This window comes from Stegodyphus dumicola, chromosome 10 (genome assembly GCF_044657685.1).
Source record: "Stegodyphus dumicola isolate Sdum_Otavi_A_Nest chromosome 10, ASM4465768v1".
Classification (NCBI taxonomy): domain Eukaryota; kingdom Metazoa; phylum Arthropoda; class Arachnida; order Araneae; family Eresidae; genus Stegodyphus; species Stegodyphus dumicola.
The window spans coordinates 179220069-179242229 of record NC_140777.1 but is presented as its reverse complement, the minus strand read 5'-3'; the positions used below and the strand labels follow the sequence as shown (position 1 = coordinate 179242229).

General features: G+C 33.0%; 1 protein-coding gene across 3 annotated transcripts in view; it reads left to right on the top strand.

Moving 5' to 3' along the window:
* The first annotated feature begins 6449 nt into the window (after positions 1–6449).
* The window catches only part of LOC118186236 (uncharacterized), a 28692-nt gene continuing 12980 nt past the window's right edge, over positions 6450–22161 (top strand). Inside the window, exons 1-2 of one of the 3 annotated variants that reach the window (XM_035356321.2) lie at positions 6450–6604; positions 15996–16045. In XM_035356321.2, the coding sequence (XP_035212212.2) occupies positions 6503–6604; positions 15996–16045 (152 nt within the window). In that variant the 5' untranslated portion in view covers positions 6450–6502. The remainder of the gene's footprint in view (positions 6605–15995; positions 16046–22161) is intronic. The other 2 variants (XM_085825932.1, XM_085825931.1) reach the window with 2 other exon arrangements.

The following is a 22161-nucleotide window of genomic DNA, read 5'->3' as shown; positions in this document are numbered from 1 at the left end:
ACATTGTAGTATTTATTTTATTATATTATTTCCTTTCATTCTGAGATATTAGATTTTTTTATTTATTAATGCGTAGAATTCTAGTATGCCTACACAGAATATGGCGTGATTTAGGAATTTTAGAAACTGATATGAAAGCTGTGTAATGATGTTCATATGCAATAAAAAATATTCTTTTTTTATTAAATGTAAAGTTTAAAATTTTTAGAAAATAATGAAAATTGTCTAATTATTGGTATGTAAGGAATTATGTCGTTACGTAGCAAGAAGGTAATTTGTAAAAATGAGAAAATTGAAATGTTCCACAATATGAATTTAATTTTTTTATTATTTTATAAATGTTTTAATAAAAATCTTTGAAAACGTTGAAGCTCTACAAGTATTAGAGACTGCGACGTTGTTTATCGTTTTAATAATTGGTAGAATTCGCTCACTGTATCATGGTAATTTTAAATACCAACAATTTATTATACTTATTATGAGTAACGCCTAAGCTTAAATGTTATAAACGTAAATCAAAAGTAAAGAATTTGATATTAATTTACAATAATAAACAATTTATTATTGTTATTTTTAAGAGAAAATAGAAAGTACACGTAGTGTAAATGCGAGACTACCATGGACCTTATAAGGTCCATGGAGACTACATTGTGACGTCATAAGCTTAGTCCCACCCATTTATGGACGTCACACAGCTCCTCCTACTGAACTTTGTTGATGCAGCCTATTCTGCGCTTTTACCGAACTGTCCAACTGCCTTTTTTATAAACAACATAAGACAATCAATGCATTGTAATAAAAATTATTAATATTTATTGCATTCCAAAACAATCCTTTTGTAAAATTCTCAGCTTATGCCAGATACAAGTTTTCAATTTCTTAATAGAAAAATTAATTCTAGAGCGAAATTTTTACACGTGCTTTTATAAGATAAGAATCACTAATTTGTTTAATAATACATTAAATATACTCGATTCAATTCACCTATAGGTGGTGCTTTCAGAGTATAGAGGGGGGGGGAAACTGAAATAAAAAAAAAATTAAAAAAGATTCAGATTTTAAATTACGTCCAAAGGGGCGTTTTTTTAACATTTTGTATGTTACCTTTATTTATTAAATATCACGTTCTTCGCACTTAAACTATATACTTCAGTTCAAGAGCAATATCGCAAAATATTTTTAAATTTAGCATATCTTCAGAATTTATGACACACAGTCTCACGCGCTGGAGTTAAAAATGTTTTTTCTGTACAGCGTTGCCATTGCCTGCTTTGAAATCCTTGAGTTTTTTAATCAAAAATTCGCTAAAGATTTACAAAATATGAAATCCATAATAAAACAAATTTCAAATTTGGGCTTCCACATACCCATATTCACAGTAGGATTACGTCATTCAAAACTGAATGGCTCTAGGTACCGTTGTTTCATCACAATACGAGAAATATATATACATTTATGCAAATTTTTCATTATTTAATTTCTTCAAGTTTTATGCAGGACTCTAACATTTGGTGGCAACAGTTTGAAAAGTGATACGGACATTTATAGTAAACCAATACAAAATCGCAAAAAGAAAACAATAGTCCTTCAGAGGCAAAGCCCTTTTGAACTAATAAATATTATTCACGTGAAGAAGGAGTTCCTGGTTGTACTTTTGCATCCGGTAAAGCGGATATGGACTTTGTGTGTGTTATTTATTTGATGTTACATTTTCCTTTACTGATTACAATTTTACTTTTTATTAAATGTGTTTTGTACTTTTACGGCCAACGCCTATTACAAGAATTGCCGGACTGTGATTTATTACTCTTCAAATCTGATCTCCCGCAACAAATTGCACAAGAAACTTAAATTAAAAATTCTATGCTATGCTTAAATTAAATCTTATCTTCAAAGGCAACAATTCAATATGAACTCTGTAATATAATTGTATCTTCATCACTGCAAGTTCACCTTCATCGACAATCAGACTACATTCACACCGAAAATTGAAATGTAATGTTAGAGAATCTAGCGCATTCTAATACTGTTAATAGATCATTTATGAAATTTCTCATCGTTTACCGAAGTAATGATTTTTAATTGAACGCTCATTTCATCTCATAACTTTCCCAACCGAACTCTTTGTTTTCGGGTGATGGTGCACCTTACTTTACATCATCGTAATTCGCCTTAGAGCATAAACCAAAGATTACTGGTTAAAACTTTATGCAGAGCTCCTGGTTGCTATGAACACTGTGTCACTGTTTTATTGTATTGTAAAAGGTAATTGATTTTTAATGTTAGTTTTACTGATTGCAAACAAATGATTCCTATGTTTTTTTATTTGTTTAACCTGAGATTTAAAGATAAGCCGGCCAGTCAGAAATGTTTCTTTTATAAAAACTACATTGAACTGACATATATTAAAAAAACGTTATTGAATTTATTTATACAGTGCTGATCGGTTAACGAACATAATCTGTTACAAGACTATATTCGCTATCCGAATTGTTCGTTAACCTTTCATCGACTTACCATAATTTTTTTAATCGATTAATTTGTTCTGGAGATCCTAAAAATTAAATTAAAGAAAAGCATGTATAATTTCTTAGTAAGTTTATTAAAAAATACATACATATAGTCTTGCATATTAATCAGTCCTTTTCATTTTTTGTTTGTGGGGCGTTAAAGAACATGTCCAATATTGATTGCTTTTCTCTCTTTGTCAGGATTTTCCGAAAGTGATTAATAGCATTGCCGTTGTAAAATCCCCAATCCTACTGACATCAGCTTGGTTTGGGTGCCATTCTAAGACCATTGCTCTGACACCCTCCCACTTGCTGTGTTTCTTGGTGTTCTTCATTCAAGATTTGTTGGAGTTCTTCTGTCGTCAGTTTATCTCCGTGTTTCATTATAAGCTCTCCTATATTATCCTCGTTCCTCGTTCAACTCCAATTCCAGATCTCTAGCAGTTGTCAAAATTTTATCCATAATTTCAGGGGTGTCTTCCTGGTCACCTCCGACTCCTTGAAGGAAGGATGGACACAGCTTTCGCAGTTTTTTTTTTTTTTTTTTTTCAGAATAGAACTTTGAAGTTTAATAGGCAAGCAACATAATTCAAGAGAGATCAAAAACGATTTTTGTTCCGTTGGGTTTGACTACCCTGCACATTATGCTCCGAGAGCCGAAAAGTGTTCGTAAGAATTCGTTTTTGTTCGTTATCCGAATATGGGTTCATAGTTCGAACACAAAAATCTTTTGTGAAAGTGTTCGTTGTCCGAACTGTTCGTTAATTGATAACCCACTGTATTGCATAAATTATATTGAACCCCATAAAAGCATTCTGTATTTTCAAGCAAGACATTTACACTTACAGTATCAACTTCACTGAAGAATCACTGAAGCTGCCTTTTCATCAGTTTTGTTTCTCTAATGCCCTTGTTATTAATAACTTGTGCTGTTGCCACTCCTACTGAACTTAACATTTCCTGTTTGTTATTAATTAATCGTTTGTTTTGTAATTTTTATTTGATGTACGAATTTGGCTACCAGTTTTGTTTTGGAAAGTTATGATCTGGAAATTCCCGTTCTAAGTAAGCAGCAGTTACGTTACGTTACTGAGATATTGAACTTTTTTCATCATTAAGATATGTGGATTCATTTGATCATTATACTAAACTCTATAACTCTATATGTAAATAGTCGCAGTAATCTGTATGTGTTTGTAAAGTGAAATAAATTAGATATTAAACAAAGTTAGATTTCGAGTCAAAACATGTGCATTTACTATTATTTTGCGTTGACCAGTTATTTATAATTTTAGCCTTCATTATCCCTTCTTCTTTCCATTTCCTCACCAGAATACAAACTAGTCAGAGAGTATTTAAGGTGAGGATTTTGGATTTTAAAACAGAACAGGCCTCTAGAGACCACGTTTCTAGGTTTCGCCAGCTTTGATAAGATTTTAATTACTCGGCTTCACATTATAGCTGCTGTCATCTAAATTGTTACGCCAGTTAAGGTTTGAGCCAAATTTGATTTCAATTAACTTCTGTAGTCTTTGACTACTACATTTGATTGCTACTATTTTGACTACATTTCAATTTAAATTTGACTTTTACTTTAGTTCCATCGCCACAAAAGACGGTTGATCTTGTTAAGAACTAAAAATGCTTTTATATTCAAGTTTTGTTAAATAAAAAGGTTATTTTAACCTTCTCAAGTCTCTGTAGTTAATTTCAACCCAAGCGAAAATTCGCTTCAAGTTTTGAACTGGTTTTGCAACCAAAGCAAGTCAAACTCTATAAACTTTATATCTGAGCCGAAAATTCAAGGAAAATTTGTAACAAGGCTGTTAATTACATTACATTGTAGAGTCATTAGGTTAATTGGACGCAGAAAAGGTGATAAATAGCAAACGCTTTCGCCGGGAATCGAGCCACGGTCCTCTGGAATACCGGCCCAGCATGCAGAACCACTACACCACAAAGGACGCTAGGAAAGTGGGAGAAATACCTTATATACTCCCCTTTTTAAAGGGCGACTACGGTTTTATGGAACCTAGTCTCCAAATCCTGGGTGTGGAGTATCATCATTCACAACTCTTTTAGTTCGGGCGCCACTGTAGAGACATTAGGTTAATTGGAGGCAGAAAAGATGAAAAATAGCAAACGCCTTCGCCGGTAATCGAACCACGGACCCCTGGAATACCGGCCCAGCGTGCAGAACCACTACACCACGAAGGACGCTAGGAAAGTGGGAGAAATAACTTATAACATGAGCTTCACCATCAATTCACAATATTAGCTTTTCCATATCGCGATGTTTTGCACAAAATATTGAAGCTAAATCTCCAGATAGAAATACTTTCACCACGACATGATGGTCTTGTATTAAAATAAAATATAAGCGGCCCAATGGGTATAGTGGTTAACGTCGCTGACTGCCGTGATGAAGAGCCTGGGCTCGAATCCCGGAGAAGGCATGGATGTCTGTAAATGTATTGTATTGGTGCGACATAGCGGAAATCTAAATATGCGGCTAGCCGAAGGTCCTCTCGTGTGGTTTGGTAGAAGGGGAGAAGGCTGGGAGAGCGGTCCCCCCTCTCCATCAAAATTGGGGGCGGAACTGAGCCAAATTGCACTGTCACCTGTTAGGTGCTCAAGGCCAAGGGTAGGCGTAATCTTTCGCTCCTTGCCACGAAAAATTTCCTGGGTTTGGGTTGACTACATCAGGCAAGTGAGCATAAGCGACAACAACAACAATAAAATATAATTTTAGTGATGTTGGTAATATAAATTACTTTATACCAAATAATTATTCAGATTTCCTAAATAAATTATAGCATTCATGGCAACCAAACACATAAAAATATGTTACAGATTTGTTGTAAAGTTGATGATGTGACTTTCACTATAACATTATAATTTAACACAAAAAATATAAGGTACTTATATACATTTTCCTATCAACCGTAAAAATCGATGCAAATATTGTCAGACTTGCGGAAATCATTCCGACAGATAATATTTTGGCAGTCAGGCACGTGAGTGAAGCTTGGCAATCTGGTCACATGAGAATTCCGGACATTGTTGTGGCTGAATGTAATCCAATGACGGCACAGAAGAATTTAACTTTATAGCTCCATATCTTTATTCAATTCAAACGGCAGATCATCATTCTTTTAGATTACATTCTCTCTCTTACATTGAAATTGCGGAAAGTTAATTAGAGGTTGCCTGTTCGCGTAGAGCAAAGCTATGTAAGATAAAGAAAGTACAAATCAAAATTATAATTTAAAATGCCTCTTAATTGCTCATTTTTAATTTGGGTACTTTTTCTCAACGGACAGTCTATACATTAATGCATGACCATAGACTTTCCTACCTTTCCAATCAACAACAGTGCAATGATTCATATCAAGTTGATACTGACAAAATACATAGGAATTTAATTCTAAGCAGAATGCATAAATGAAATGAATTGCCGTTAAAAAAGTGAAATCCTTCAAATCAATTTTGAGAATGTAATCCTTTTTTCCCTCGTCACGTCCTATCTTCACATCTTCCTCTCGGCGTTTCCTTTGAATTGAAACAGAGCTTTATTTTTATGGTTTTTCGTGCACTTTCATTCAGACTGAATAATTTCTCGTTATGAAGAAACTATGCTTCATCATCAAGTAAGTCGTAAATTTTCGTATGCACGGTAAATACAGTAATAACAACTGACCATTACATCTTTAGAATTTGTATTCTCATTGCCCACTTTGAAAAGGCATTCTTTGACTTCTTTTTTAAAAAAGTATACTTTTTCGATCAGATCGATTTGCAGTGAGTCGAACTAACAGTTTCAATAGAGTTAATAATATGCAGATTGACTGGGTATATCATTCAACCACTCTAAAAACCTCATTTGGGATGTGGCTGGGAATCAACACTAATTTGAGCGTTTGATGCATACTTCATTTCGAGAAGTTGGCAATAATTGAGCAACAGCGTTTCTACACTGTTGTTGTCTCGACATGGCGACTGAAAATGCGATGGATCTGAATTCTTTAGTTTACTCCTTTTTGCAGAAACATTGTCCACCCAGCGCTAAATTGTTCGCTAAATCTAAGAAACCGGTATGTATTTAGTGATTTTCTTTTCATTTTCATGTTTTATATAATGTATTTTCAGCCATCGGTTCATGGTCAAAAACACGTGGAGTACTTGTATAAATAGTTCTTTCATAATTTCAGGAATTATTCATAGTGTTAAGATGGAAATAGCGATGAATTTTTCATTAAATACTTGTTTTAATAGGCAGTCTGATCTGGGAAGTACATGTAATGACATTATCATCTCATTGAAAGACGTATTTGGCTATATCTGATAAGAAATGCACAGGTGTCATATAATAATTTATAAAAATTATTTGCTTAAATAGTTATTACCGTGTATAAATTTTATGAATAAGCTTGGAATGATACATAACATTATAACACGAATGCAAATAAACAAATTTAAGAGCACTGATTATAATATAAAACTGTAGCATAAAGGAATAAAAATAAAAACAAGGGGAGTTCAGAAAGAAAAGATTAACCTCAGAAAATTTATGCTTATGAATTTAACCCGGGAGGACGTGCGCTGTATTATGTAACACGAGAACGCGCATGAGGTGTCAACACATCCCAAGCAATTAAATGACGTACAAATTAAACATATTATTACAATTCAATAAAAGATTGCATTCTCTATTAACTGCAACATTTATTATATATAATAGCTTAAAATAATGCTAATTTTAAAATTAATAACAAATAGAAAAATTTTTTTCAGATGTCTAGGATTCATTGATTTCTAAGAGAAATGTTTGTTTTTTTTATTTGTGAATGCACTTATAATCCAAATTATGCAGAATTATTACCTGAACAACGAGTTATATAATTAATATTGAAATCAATTAGGCCCAAGAAGCATTAGATATCTTGTAATATATACATGAAGCATCTACTATTTCACAGTGCTCTTGACATGTTTTTTGCACTTCACATATACAGTTTTTGATTTTCTGTCTTTTTTCCTTCAGCACATGTGAAATCTCCTGTATTATATTTTTTTCCCTTTTTTTTATGGTTCATCAAATCATTTTCTGTAAGAAATTGGCCAATTCATAACTGGTATACCAACTATCTGTGGTAAAGTTTCTTCCAGATTTGTAAAATGGAGCTAGGATGTGCTTTGCTGTTTTACTAGAACTGCTGACTATCTTGTACGGCCCTTCTGCCTGCTGACATGAAAGCATAGAAGGTTCTAGAATCAACCACAGCAAATATCTTTATACCATATCTTGCAGGTTTCTTAGGTATATACTGCCGAAAGGAGCATCGTCCTCGAAAAAGTTCTAGCTTTTCGTTCAAAGTCACATATTCCCCTACATGATAAATTTCTACATGATTTTTGTCAATTCTTGACAAAATTTTGAAATAAATCTCTTATTGGAGCTAATTTTTATCCTTTCCTATAAAATAGTCAGTTTGATCCCAAGGAATGTCTTCTGAAGAGCCGCACTCTTCATCTGATTCAGACTCATGATCACTAAATATATCTATATTTTCTGAATCTTTTAATTCTTCTATCGAATCATCATCCGACGAAACACCCTCTAATAATTTTTGAAGTCTTTTCATTTCTTGATCATACGTCAAATGAGGAAAAGACCGAACAGAGAGACTTGCACTCGCCATGGCTCACACTGAAAAATAGTAACACGAAAGCGCACGTGGGGTGTCGGCACACCCCCAAACTGTTATTTAAACAACAATAAATGCTCGGAATTTGTCGTTTCCTCTCGAGATGTATAGAACATGACCTTGAAGGCAGCTATTGATGGACCTAAGCATTTCAGATTATAGGGGGAGATTGCCAGCGAATTTGTTTGAGCGTGGGGTGCTGATACACCCCACGCGCGTCTTCCCGGGTTAATGGAGAATGTGATCTCCTTTTACTTGTACACACATATCACTTCTTCATGCTAGCAGTAATATTAACCACAATTTGGGGAATTAAGTTCCATTCTTTCAGCAATAGTGTCTTTAGGACATTTACTTTTCTAGGAGAATGTTTCCATGCAACTACTTTTCCAGTGTAGTCCCATACATTCTATCGGATTAAGAGCAGGAGACTTTGTTGGCCTGGGTATTTACTCAGTGCCTCCCTTTTCAATTAATTCGTCAAAGAGGATTGCCCTGTGTGGATGAGAATTCTTGTTCATAAATAAAATATCAGATTCATATGCACACCTGTAAAGTCGTACATGTAAGATTTCATTCCGATATCTGGCTTGTCAGATTCGCTTTCGAAAATGTGTGTATCCATTGATCATTATTCCTCCCTGTAACATCACACCTGCATTACCAAAACAGTTACATTCCATAATGTTGTAAGATTATTGATTCCTTCCAGATTCAAATGTATTTAGAATAAGATGTTAAAATTAACTTTTACTCATCAGTAAAGAGAACAGTGGACCTTTAGTGTTTACTCTAATTCTGATGCTTTTTGCACCAATTAAAGCAGTCACTGTTCTGTTGTGAAGACATTCCTTTGTCTTGGTCATACAGAATCCCAGGGTGTTCTCCTAGGATCTTCCGTCACTCTTTCCCTTCCATGAACCTCTCATGTGAGAATTTGTTTTATAATGTAGTTTTAGTTATCATAACTGTTTAGTTAAGATAGTTATTACTGTGTATAAATTTTATGAATAAGCTTGGAATGATATGCAACATCACAACGCATAAATACAAAGGAAGAAATTTAAGAGCACTGATTATGATATAAAACTGTAGCATGAAACAATAAGAATAGTAATAATATGTTACAAGGAGAGTTCAGAAAGAAAAGAATAAAAAGTTTAGGCTTATGAATTTGGCTAAAGTGCAGAGTTGCCCACTTATTTGTTTGGCGCTTTTTACAAGAGTAAGAAGAATTGGATTTTTGTCAATTTTCTTTTTTGACTTTTTAAGTGAAAATAGGTCGGCGTGTACATGGATTAAGTCAAAGGAGTACGCAATGCCATTTTTTTGCAATTCTGGGATTAAGTGAAAATAGGTCGATGTGTACATGGATACCGAGTATGTGCAATTCTTAAAAACGCGCCAAGCAGAGGGCGATTCTGCACTTTCCCCATGATTTTCATAGAGAATGTGATCTTCCGTGAATTGTTTACATATATCATGTTTTCATGCTACCAATAATATTAACCACAGTTAGGGGAGTTAAGTTCCATTCCTTCAGCAATACAGACTTAAGGACATTTATATTTCTAGAAGAAGGATGTTTCCATGCAACTACTTTTCTTGAGAGGACTTTTGACTTGGTGCATATTTTTGGTGATCCCGTGCTGCGCAGATACTATATGCTTACAAGCATTCATGCCTTCTCTGAGATTCAAACCTGGGCTGATCAGTAGAACAGTCAACATCACTAATCGCTATATCATCTGGGTGGCAGAAAAGCCTTCTGTATGCAGTTTGCCATAATATAAGAGTTCCAGTGGCAGTTGCAGGCTCTGAACATAACTGCCAAGCAGTAGATTTCTTGTTACAATGAACAGCTATTGCCAAATATCTATCTTGAAAAGCATTGGTTATTTGTTTATGATCTTATTCAGGCCTCTATGCAACAGTTTCATAGCATATAGACTCTCTCATGAAATATTCACATATCTCAGGGGTGTTTGTTAGCTGGATATAGCCAGAATTCCAGATTTTTTACATTCTCAAATTTAGTTTTAGAACAAATGTATCATTCAGGCATTGTAAACATTTAAATTTTTGGTTAATCTTTGGATTATAGTAACTTGGCGATTTTTTTGGCTAAAATTTGGCGACCAACCCTGCTACAGCAACCTGCTAGTTTTTGTTTGGACGCCATTTTGTTTTCACAAAGTGAAGGCACGATTTTTTTTTTTTTAACTCAACATTTTTTTCCAACAATCTGCTAGCCGAATTACGCTTATGCTAGAACTTTTATGGAACAAAAGTGCTTAATCATGACGAAAATTAGGTGCGAAATTGGGAGAAAGTGCAGAATAGCAAACTGCTTGCCGCGTTTTTCAGAATTTCACATACATGGTATCCATGTACACGTCGAACTATTTTCACTTAAAAAAAATCCCAGAATTGCACAAAAATGGCATTGCGCACACTCTTGACTTTATCCATGTACACTGCTAAAGTCCTAGCTAGTAACCTTTATTGCCTTACCAGAATGTCGCCTGTTGCCATATTCCAAAGATTAGCCGGTATTTGTCTTGCCTTCGTGGTGTAGTGGTCAGCACACTGAGTCAGTATTTCAGAGGTCAGTGGCTCGATTCCCGTTGAAGGCAATTGCTAATTTTTCATCTCTCCAGCTTCCAAAAATCCTAATGTCTCTACAATGTACTTGATTGTCATGTTTATAAACAAAATATCCAGTATTAGCAAAACTAATAGAATCTTTTTAAATTCACTTTCTTGAACCCTTTCCTGAATGTTCATTTATTTATATGGGTGTTATCATGACAGAATGTAGAATATTCTTTTACTGATAGCCTAGATGCTAAGTGAACTGTGAAATATTACTTATTCTCATAACACAAAAATCCATATGCAGCTTCTGGGATAGAAAATCCGTCTGAACACCCACTTAAAGATGTTGGAAATAATTTATTAAATAACTGTACAGCATAAAAAATTTTTTACATTTGATAAATTATTCTGTTGTTTCTAACAGTTTTGTAGCTCAAAAAGCTATAAATATACATACTTCAAGTTCTAATCTAAAGTTGTTGGCAATGGAAAATATGAACACAGTTCTGTGAAGATAATTGCTTCCTAAAAGGCAAACTAAAGTTAAGGATTATTTTTTAAAATGTTAGAGCCCACAATGGTAGTGACTGTCTGAAATGATGTAGTGAAATGTAAATTAATTTTGAATAAATGAAAAAAAAAGTATACATATACTTTTTGTTTATGGAACTTTGAAAATATGTGTATATGCATGTATGTGTTTCATACTAATATTTTATAGATACCAACTCTCCAATTATTCAGCACATCTCCTGGTCATGAAATCTCTTGGGGATTAGGGTCGTTTCCAGATTATAGATCATCAATTTAAATCTCATAAGATGGCATGCAGAAATTATAAAATTAAAAATGTGAAACCGTAATTTATGAAATGAAGAGCAATTATGATCTAAAGGGTAAAAAAATTTACACACAAAAAAAAAAAGCTTAATATTTATTTGTTTACTTTATTAAGTATTTCTTTCAGTGTAAGTTGTTTAAGTTGCTTCGTTTATTTTGTGCTAATACTTTCTCTTTAATTCTATAAACAGACATAATTTCTTCTTTCTTGCTTATGTCATCTACAGTTGACTTTCCAATGTCATACTCCTCGCATAATTTTGAGACAGATATGCCTTTATCCATTTTTTTGCAGCAATTCCACTTTTTGTTTGATGGAAATTGAAACATGCTTTCGCTTTATAGATCCTTTGGCAGCTCCAGAATTGGAAACTCTTTTTGACATAATTGAAAGTTCAAGCTTACTTTTTATAAAATTGCTCTAACAGTCTGCAAAAAATAATAAGCCGGATCCAATTAGAAGATTAAGAAACAGTGCAATCTGCAACATTAACTGAAATAGATAATTAGATAATTTTAGCCATCCGTTGTACATTAAATGCGCATGCGTAAACGTATTATGTGTTTACACATGCGCATAAAGTTTGTAGCTTTGAGGTCCGAATTAAAGACTTTGTAGTGTAGTTTTAATCTGCTAAGTATTTTCTAGAAATCCGTCATTACCAAATTGTGGATCCTATATAACTAATATATACAGATCCAAATATGACTAACATCATAAACAAAATCTGATGTGGATGCCATATGATTTCCCTGTACTGAATATTAAATTATGCACCTTTTTTTATGCATTTCACTTAAACTTATTTCCTCAAATTTCATTAGATATATTTCTCATTCAATAAATTCGATTCTCACTTTGCAGAAAGACAAAAATACATAAAACATCAAATACAGTTAAAACAATTAAAGAAAAAATTTATAATTAAAATTAACAGTTTCTATGCAAAAACAAACAATTTGGCTATCAGGCAAGAAGGTAAATTTTTTCGGTGCAGAAACTTACTTAATTCACTATTCTGCTAAGTTTCAAATGTAAACAAATATGGCCACCATCGCCTGCATGCATATTAACTAAAGGTAGAAAACCTTAACTGGAAGATAAGAACAATCCTGTTCAAAGCAAAAAATGCACAATTTCCCAACATATAAGAATAAAAAAGCTGAGCTTCACTGAGTCGATTAACAGAGTGCATGTATATATACGTAGCGTATTTGGAAACTAAGTACCGTTTCATTCTAGCACCGTCGCAGCGCTGTGGTAGGCGTCCCGCACATGCGCACCAGTCTTTCTTGTTCATTGACTTTCAATTGTCGCCATTTTGGTTGCTCTATGTTGTGTTTTCAGTTTGTTGTGCACATTCAAAATGTTTAAGACAATTAGTTCTCCCGCTGACTGTGAGATTCGTGCCGTGATTAAATTTTTGAACACGAGGAATGTTAAACCGGTCGAAATTTATCGTCAAGTGACAGAAGTTTACGGTGAATACGCGATAAGTGATGGAATGGTGAGAAAGTGGGTAAGAATGTTTAATGCAGGTCGAACAAATGTCCACGCCGAGGCTCGGAGTGGTCGGCCTTCTGTTGTCACCGATGATTTGGTAAGGAAAGTTGATGAAGCAATTCATGAGAACAGACGCTTCACAATGACAACTCTTTCAGAGGCATTCCCACAAATTTCACGTACTGTTTTGTTCGAAATTGTGTCTGACCGCTTGAATTATCGCAAACTGTGTTCCTGATGGGTTCCAAAAATTCTCACTGATGTTCACAAAACAAAGCGACTTGGTAGTGCCCTGACATTTCTCACGCGATACAGTGATGAGGGAGAAAACTTTTTAAACCAAATTGTGACAGGTGATGAAACTTTGGGTGTGTCCTTTAACACCAGAATCGAAACTACAATCGATGGAGTGGAGACACACTCATTCTCCGAAAAAAAAATAAAGTTCAAAGTGACAATGTCATCACAAAAAATCATGTGCACTGTCTTCTGGGATAGGAAAGGCGTTTTGCTTACTGAATTTCTTCCCAGAGGTGAAACCATTAATGCGTCACAATATTGTGAGACTTTTAACAAAACTAAGGCATGCCATTCAAAACAAATGAAGAGGAATGCTCAGTAAAGGAATTGTGTTGCTCCATGACAATGCTCGGCCCCATACTGCTTGTGTCACTCAATTGTTAATTCAACAGTTTCATTGGGAGCAGTTTGATCACCCACCGTACAGCCCGGACTTGGCATCGTCCGACTATGACTTGTTCCTGCACATGAAGCGCGAGCTTGGTGGCAAGCGCTTTGGATCTGACGATGACACGAAAAATGCTGTGGAGTCGTGGTTATCGAAACTGGTGGGAAGTTTCTTTGACGATGGTATACAAAAACTGGTCACCCGCTATGACAAGTGTTTGATCATTGGCGAAAACTATGTTGAAAAATAGTTTAAGACATGTATTTTCATGTAAAAATAAAATTGGATTCGAAAAAAAATTGTTTTACTATTTTTTTTTTTTTTTTTCAAAACGGTACTTAATTTCCGAATACGCCTCATATATATAATTATATACTTTTGGTACGGCCGATTGCATCCAAAAAGGGAAATGCGCAACTACATATAGCAGTCCCATATACAAAATTTCAACGTTCTGAGGCTACCCATTTTTTGAATTACATGAGATAATACGTTCGTACAGATGCCACGAAGAAATCTGAATCCGTATTAAATCAGTTTTATAATTCGTTTAGGGAAAAAGAATCTTCATTCTATCCTCGCTTACAGATGTCACGCAAAAACATGGTTAAATTTCATTTGATAGCAGTTAAAATGGATATTTTTGTTCAAATATGATACATAAAATTTTTCGTGATTACAATACTTTACTTCGTAAAAGGAATTAAAAACTTTATTTTAAAATATTCCATCTTGAAGCAGAAATCATGTTACAGTATGCATTCTTTAGCAGTTGGTAATATTGTTTTTTAAATTACTTTTTTTATGTATAGTATATTTAAATTAAAATTTTGAATTGTGTACCATTTGTACATACTATTCAAAACCTCAACTGGGAAAATTGTGACAAATTGATGATTTTTTTTTTATACCTTTAAATGATCAGACTTGTGACCTTTAGTTATACTCATTTGAAAAAATTCACAGTTTTCCCTTCATTCTTGTATTAACGTTATAAAATACATCAGATAAGCTTTGTTTCTTGATGATTTTGTTCTGTTAAATTCTGTTTGGAATTTCAGTATAGATCATTTATTAATTACTAGTGAATGATCGCTCTTTGTTTCACGATAATTTATATAAAAGAAACTTGTAATTTTAGATGCCAAAAATCAAGTGAACCTTTTTAATAAACTGTATATGTATAGTGCTGGACTGGAGAAAATAATACACATAAATTTTTGAGTAAAATGTATTCTATATGATCAAAATGTTAAAAAACAATGTTGCTTAATAGTAATAATAGTTGGTCATTAAATTTGTCAAATGATTATTTACGACAATTTTCCATTTCAAATAAATACGAATGAAAAATATAACAAAGACCTGCCATATAAAGGAGAGCAGCATAGCTATGAATGATAACCTATGTGTATATATCATTTTCTTCCTCTCTTGATGCCTTTCATGAGTCACAGAGCATGTCTGTGACATTTTTATAACCTTAATTCCTATGACATGGAAACTGTTCTCATGTTGGGTTAGCTAAGACTTTCTGGAACCTGAATGGATGCATGAAAGATTGAAGACTGCAGCAAGAGTTCCAGCATTGTCAACTAGCTCAAGTACTCAAGCCAAGAACTAATTTTCAACATCAAAACCTGTGTTAAGCAGGACTGGTGTTATGTTTTTTTTGCTTCCAGTGCAATCTCTGCCACTTGGTGCTTCCCTGAATTCTAAAATTTTGCCATTGCCTAATACTGCCACCTGATGTTGTGTTACAATCATCTGTGATAGCAATTGGGAATCCCTAGAGTCGTCTTTTCTCAAGCAATATAATAGTGTGAAAGAGAGGGAAAATAAATATGTTGTAAAACATAGAATTATCAGAGAACTTATATTATTGTATAGAATCTATTATATAGAACTATTATATGGAATTATAATATAGAAATTATTATATATAATCTATATTTTATAAATAATTTGCAAAATATTGCTTTTGAAGCTTAATTCTGTATTGCTGTGCATTTTATTATACATAATTAAAAAGGCTGTTTTTTAAGGCATCATAAAATTTAAAGCTTAAAATTTCATATTAAGTTGTTCATTTTTAATTATCTTTTTAAGTTGGATTAAAGTTTTCTATTGTTTCTATCTTTTTTTAGAAACCACTTCCTCTAGGAAGTCCCTCATTGGAAGCTATCATTCATGAAAGGTAATTTTTTTAATATAGTATTTTAATTGTCAAAAGTAATTTGAAAAATCATACAGAAATTTACTATTAAAATTTGTTTGAGGGGGGGAAAAACTTTTGTCCAGTTTGAGAATAAATTGTGAAGTTCAGTATAAGAATTAACACAGCATAAGCAAAAATTTTTGCTGACTGCAGTTTTTAAGATATTAGCATTGTTAAATTGGTGAAAGCAATAAAAGATAATGCTTACTTGTTAAATGACTCGAGCTGTACACCAGTGCTCTGCAACCGGTGTGCCATGAGTAGAATATAGGTGTGCTGCAATCAAATACATGTATTTGACATTTTTCAATTTTTTATCATGTACACAATGACAATTTTTTTATTCCATTAATATGGAACAATACGATTGGATTCGAAATCCTTTTGCAAACAATGTAATAAATTCTACGGAAGCGCTGCCTCTAAAAGTTCGAGAGGAATTTACAGATTTGAAAAGTGACACGAACTTTAAAATTATACTTCTCCGAAGTTCCATTAGATGTTTTCTGGATTTACGTTAAAAAAGAATATCCTCATATTTCCGAAAAAGCAGTTTTAACATTACTTCCATTTTCTACGACATATTTATGTGAGCAAAGTTTTTCAACTCTATTATTAATTAAAAATGATAAGCGGTCATGCTTAAAAGATCTTGACCAAGAACTTTGTGTTGCGTTGTCAGATATTGAGCCGAATATAAAACTTTTGTGTTCATTGAAGCAAGCGCAGGTATAACATTGATAATTATTATGATTGCATATAAATAAATATGTTATGGTTTTATAATTGTATATTTTTCAAATTAAAAACAAAAAATTATTGTAAATTTTGTGTATAAATCAATACATATATACATTAGCTTTTGGTGTGCCACGAAATTCCAGAAAGATTTTTTGTGCGTCGCAGGTGAGAAAAGGTTGCGGAGCACTGCTGTACACTACAGATTGCCCATTTTCAAATATTGCTGCTATGCTGTCCCAGAAAAAAATTCAAGATAAATTAATATTTAAAGTTTAATTTGAGGAATGCATTGCATAAAGATGACTAAATATATTTCTACAAATTAAAGTATATAAAAAAATTCAATTGAAATTTTTTAGATATAAATCTTAAATGTGATCATAAGCAACAATGCCTGTTCCATTCAAATTTTATGTTATTTAACCTCTTTGTTTTGAAACCTAATTTATTTTGGTACTTTTCCATTTTGCCGGCACAGGCGATAAAGCTGCCAATAATGGTGAAACTGATGCCTAATGGAATATGCTCACTGGTAACCCATTACTCCAGTTTCTTTCAATACTGGCATACAGTTACATAGAATATTTACCAGATAGTTCAATTTTATACCCTGAGGCCCTTTGCGGTAATTAAGTCAATTAGGATGCAATCACACTGCTCACCCAAAGGCGAAAATATAAAAAAAAACAAAGTCAAGGGTTAAATTCATCAATTCTTATGAGAATGCACTAGCGAAGTAAAGCAGTACAGTTTTAAATAATTTCTGAGTAAGCTATTCGTACGAATTGAAATAATTCTTGAATTTAAACTTGTATTCCAAATTAAGATTTAATTTGAAATTAATGTACATAACTACTGAGAGAATTAGATTTTTGTAGCATAGTTTATGTGAGATGAGACCACTTGGGGTCACGAGATATAAACCGCCAAATCAGAATGTTGAACCATGAAAGCATAGTAAATTCTTAATGTCTTTTTACAAATTTATTAGCTTTTTACAGAATTTTAAATGATATTAAAATGTTTATGCCTTCAAAATAAAAAAAAAATTCTTAGAACTTATGTTTGTTATGTGTATACTGTATGTTGTCATCAATAAAGTCTGCTTGGCGAGATCTGTGCTGGCAAAACGGAAAAGCACCTTTTTTTTTTTTAAGTAATGGAGCATAATTATTTTAAATATGAACTATTAGTCTGATATATTCATGATAAAAATTAATTACAGAAGTTTTTTTCTTTATCAAATCAATAAAAATAATTTGTTTTTCCTTTCATATCAAGTCCGTTAGCTTGAGATTATTTTACCCACAATTAGTTTGTAAATCTGCATAAACAGGGCAGTACATATTCAGAGTAGTCTAACTTATCTTGACTAGTTTATCTATAAAATAATCTCAAGGTAATGGACTCGACATGAAGTGGAAGACAAATTATTTTTATTGATTTGCTAAATTTATATCTGAAGAATTTCAGTTGATTTTTAAATTGTAAAAATATATTTATACAGTACAAAGTCTTTAATCTGGACTCGTTGGGACTTAGGCGATTCTGGATTATAGATCATCAATTTAAATCTGGTAAGATGGAATGCAGAAATTATAAAATTAAAAATATGAAACCATAATTTATGAAATAAAGAGCAATTATGATCTAAAGGGTATCAAAATTTATAAAAAAAACTTAATATTTATTTCTTTACTTTATTAAACATTTCTTTCAATGTAAGTTAAGTTGCTTTGTTCTTTGTGCTAATACTTTCTCTTTAATTCTATAAACAGGCATAATTTCTTGTTCAGTTCCACTGTTCAAGTCCTGTAATTGCTGTGTCGAGAATACCAACTAACTTGTCAATCGAAATTTTTTCATCTTCAATAACCTCTCTGTCACTTTCTCCACAATCAGAAGTGGTACATCGAAACATGCTTTCACTTTGTAGATCCTTTGGCAGCTCCAGAGTCGGAAACTCTTTTTGATATAATCAAAAGTTCAAGCTTACATTTATAAAATTGCTCTAACAGTCTACAAAAAATAATAAGCCGGATCCAAAGTATAGTACAAAGTCTGAGATCTGGAATTCGGTGATTCTGGATTTGAGATTTCCCCAAATATTAGATCATCAATGTAAATCTAGTAAGATAGCATGCAGAAATTATACAATTAAAAACATGAGATCGTAATTTATGAAATAAAGAGCATTTATGATCTAAAGGGTATCAAAATTTATGAAAAAAGCTTTATATTTATTTGTTTACTTTATTAAACATTTCTTTCAGTCATTTCTTAAGCTATTTAAGTTGCTTCATTTTTTTTTATAATAATACTTTCTCTTTAATTATATAAACAAACATAATATCTTTTTCAGTTATAAAGTTCCACTGTTCAAGTCCTGTGATTGCTGTGTCGAGAATTCCAACTAACTTGTGAACCATAATTTTTTGTTTTCCATAACCTCTCCATCACTTTCTTCACTATCGGTAGTGGTATTTTCCAGATGTAGAACCATACTTCAGATTTTGCCGTCCATTAACTGTTGATTATTGGGGCGTTGTCATCGCAATGAAAAACTTCTGTTATATCATCTTCATTTATTACCGCTTCTCTACATTTCTTTACTAAATCCATTAACTGGAAAATTTCACCTTTAGTTTGTGATATACCAAAAACCTTCAAAATTCGCAGCTATCATTGTTCAAGAAATTTTACATGGATTTAAAAAATGCTACTTTATATTTGCATTTCAGCGCACGCACTATTCTGAAATCGGTAGGCTGAATGGCGGATGTACAATTTGGAGCAAAGAATAATAGGAATACATTATCTTCCACTATGAGCCAAACAGTTGTCAATAATCGGGACTAATTTTGAGTTATCAGGTAAACCAGTCAAATTCAAATGTTGCCGAGCCTCCGGTATAAAATAATTTTCAAACCAATCATTCATTAATGTTTGTGTCATCCTTGCTGTTTTATTTGCACAATATATAATGGGAAAAATCGTTACTCCTTTAAATGCTCGAGGTCATTGTATGTTTTCTGATTATGAAAGGTTTGCACTTGTGCGTTCCTGCAGCATTTGTGCACGCTAAAATTGTTAGGCTCGCTTAGGAATCTTTGACGCTAGAAAAGACCAGTTTCATGAGTGTTTAAATTTGTTCTGGAGATAAAAAACTAATGAGTTCAATGAATTCATCTGAAAATAGTTCAGCAGCTTCAGTATCAGCTGAAGCTTTTTTACTTGAAATTTTTAATTGCTTTATCATGGAGATTTTTAAATTTCATTAACCAACCTGTCGATTATGTGCACTCAGTTTTTAAGTTCATTTCTTCATGAAGTATTTTGGCTTGAGCTATTAGCATTGCACCCATCAATGGCATGCCTTCCCTGCGATGCTGTCTGACCCGTTCAGTCATCACTTTGTCATGATCATCACTTTTTAGCCATAACGAACAATTTTATGCTTTCGCTTTGCAGATCCTTTAACAGTTCCAGAATTAGAAACTTTTCGAAATAATCGAAAGTTCAAGGTTCAATTATTATAAAAGTGTTGTAATAATAACAGTCTGCAAAAAATAATAAGCTGTATCAAAGTAGAAGATTAAGGAGCAGCACAGTCTGCTACATTAACTAATATTCCTTAGAATCAGTAAAGATAGTTTTAGCATCCGCTGTACATTACTGGCTATATATCATAAGATTGGCGACGAAAGACAAGTTGCTCTGCTAAATTTTGTGTTGCTTCTATCGCGTACTGAATTAAGCGTGAATTGTATTAGTTATTTATAATACCTACGTCTATTTCTTGCACATGCTTAAGGCTAATCTGAGTTTTGAATAAACTCCCACATATACTGAAAGCTTAGCTAGGGCTGGCACTAAATACTGCCTGAATGCAGTCTCTGTGAGACCTAAATTCTACTACAAAGTGCCTTCCTAAGTTCTAAATTTTAGCCGCCCCTAAATTTTGGAGCTCAGTGCTTTCCCTAAATTATAAAAAGTGTGTCATCCCTTAATTTTGCCACTCGGTGCTTCCCCAAATTCCTAAACTTTTGTCTTCCTTAGATTCTGCCGTCCGATGCACCCATATGAGCTAAGATAACGGTTCTAGATTTATGTGTTCTGGGTTATCAGTTATTTTTAATTCAAATAGCACTAAATGTAATCTTTTGGCCTATGAGTTTCATTAACAAAATCTATTTTTAGCATATGAAAAAAATTTTTGTTAAATTTTTCCTTTTCATCATTTCTTAGTGCCTTTAACTTAAGTCTGTAATTATTGTCAAGCATGATGAAGTCAACACAAAAGGTTACCACACTGTTTATTTATTAAATTATTAATATAAAAAATTGTCTGGATATCGCTGCACGAGTCATTACTCGAGTTGTCATATGTTGATAAACATGAGGCAATAAAAGGAAAATATAATAAATAATGACTCGCCAAGTTGCCATGAGGTATATAAGATATTAGTAGGTGTAAAATCAATGATGTTTCTATTTAGAATGTTTCAGTTTGAGATGTATGCTAAGCATATGCAGCTATGGATCCAAATTATTGATCATACAAATTTATGCTATTGTTTCTTTAAAAAGGAGGTATTTATTCAGTGCCAAAGGGAAATTAAGAATCGGAACGCCGCATGTTTTATGTATGGGGGGATCAAATGCGCATGCATAAAGCCTATTTTTTTTTAAAAAAGCTGTTGCCACTTTTGAGGTCTGGATTTTAGATCACTTCGGATCTTGGACTTTGTACTGTGCTTATTTCATAATAAGGCATAACTGAAACCAGCACTTCAGTACATCATATATAAAATTGAACTTTTTTTTGGTTCTGACATTTTTTATAGCAATTATTTTATCTTCAGTAATATCAGGGTTCGTAGCGGTCCTTATAAGTTCTTATATTTGAAAATAAAATATAAAGGCCCTTATAGGTACTTACTTTTTCTTTAAAGCCCTTATTTTTTTGTTTTTAGTGCTTATTTTTTGCTTTTAGTGCTTTTTTTTAAATGAACGCGCTATTTTTCCACGTACCAAAGCCGAAACTAAATAAACAACTTTTCTTCCTAATATGGAATGTTAGATGGTGAATCATACTCCCGGAAATAGCTTTTCCCCTTTCGCTGCATTAACATAACCTTTGGTGTGCACGAAGAGTACAGACAGGTGCCCGGCGTTCTATCGGTCAGTGAAATGCAAAAGCAGTAGAAAATTCCGGTACATTCGGCATTCTTTTCCTCCCACCCAAATACTACACACGTTTGAATTCCTATCAAGATCTTAATAATTTGCATTCTCGTTCCGCTTGGTCAGTTCATATTCATGTTTATTATGATCGTTATGCTTATATTATG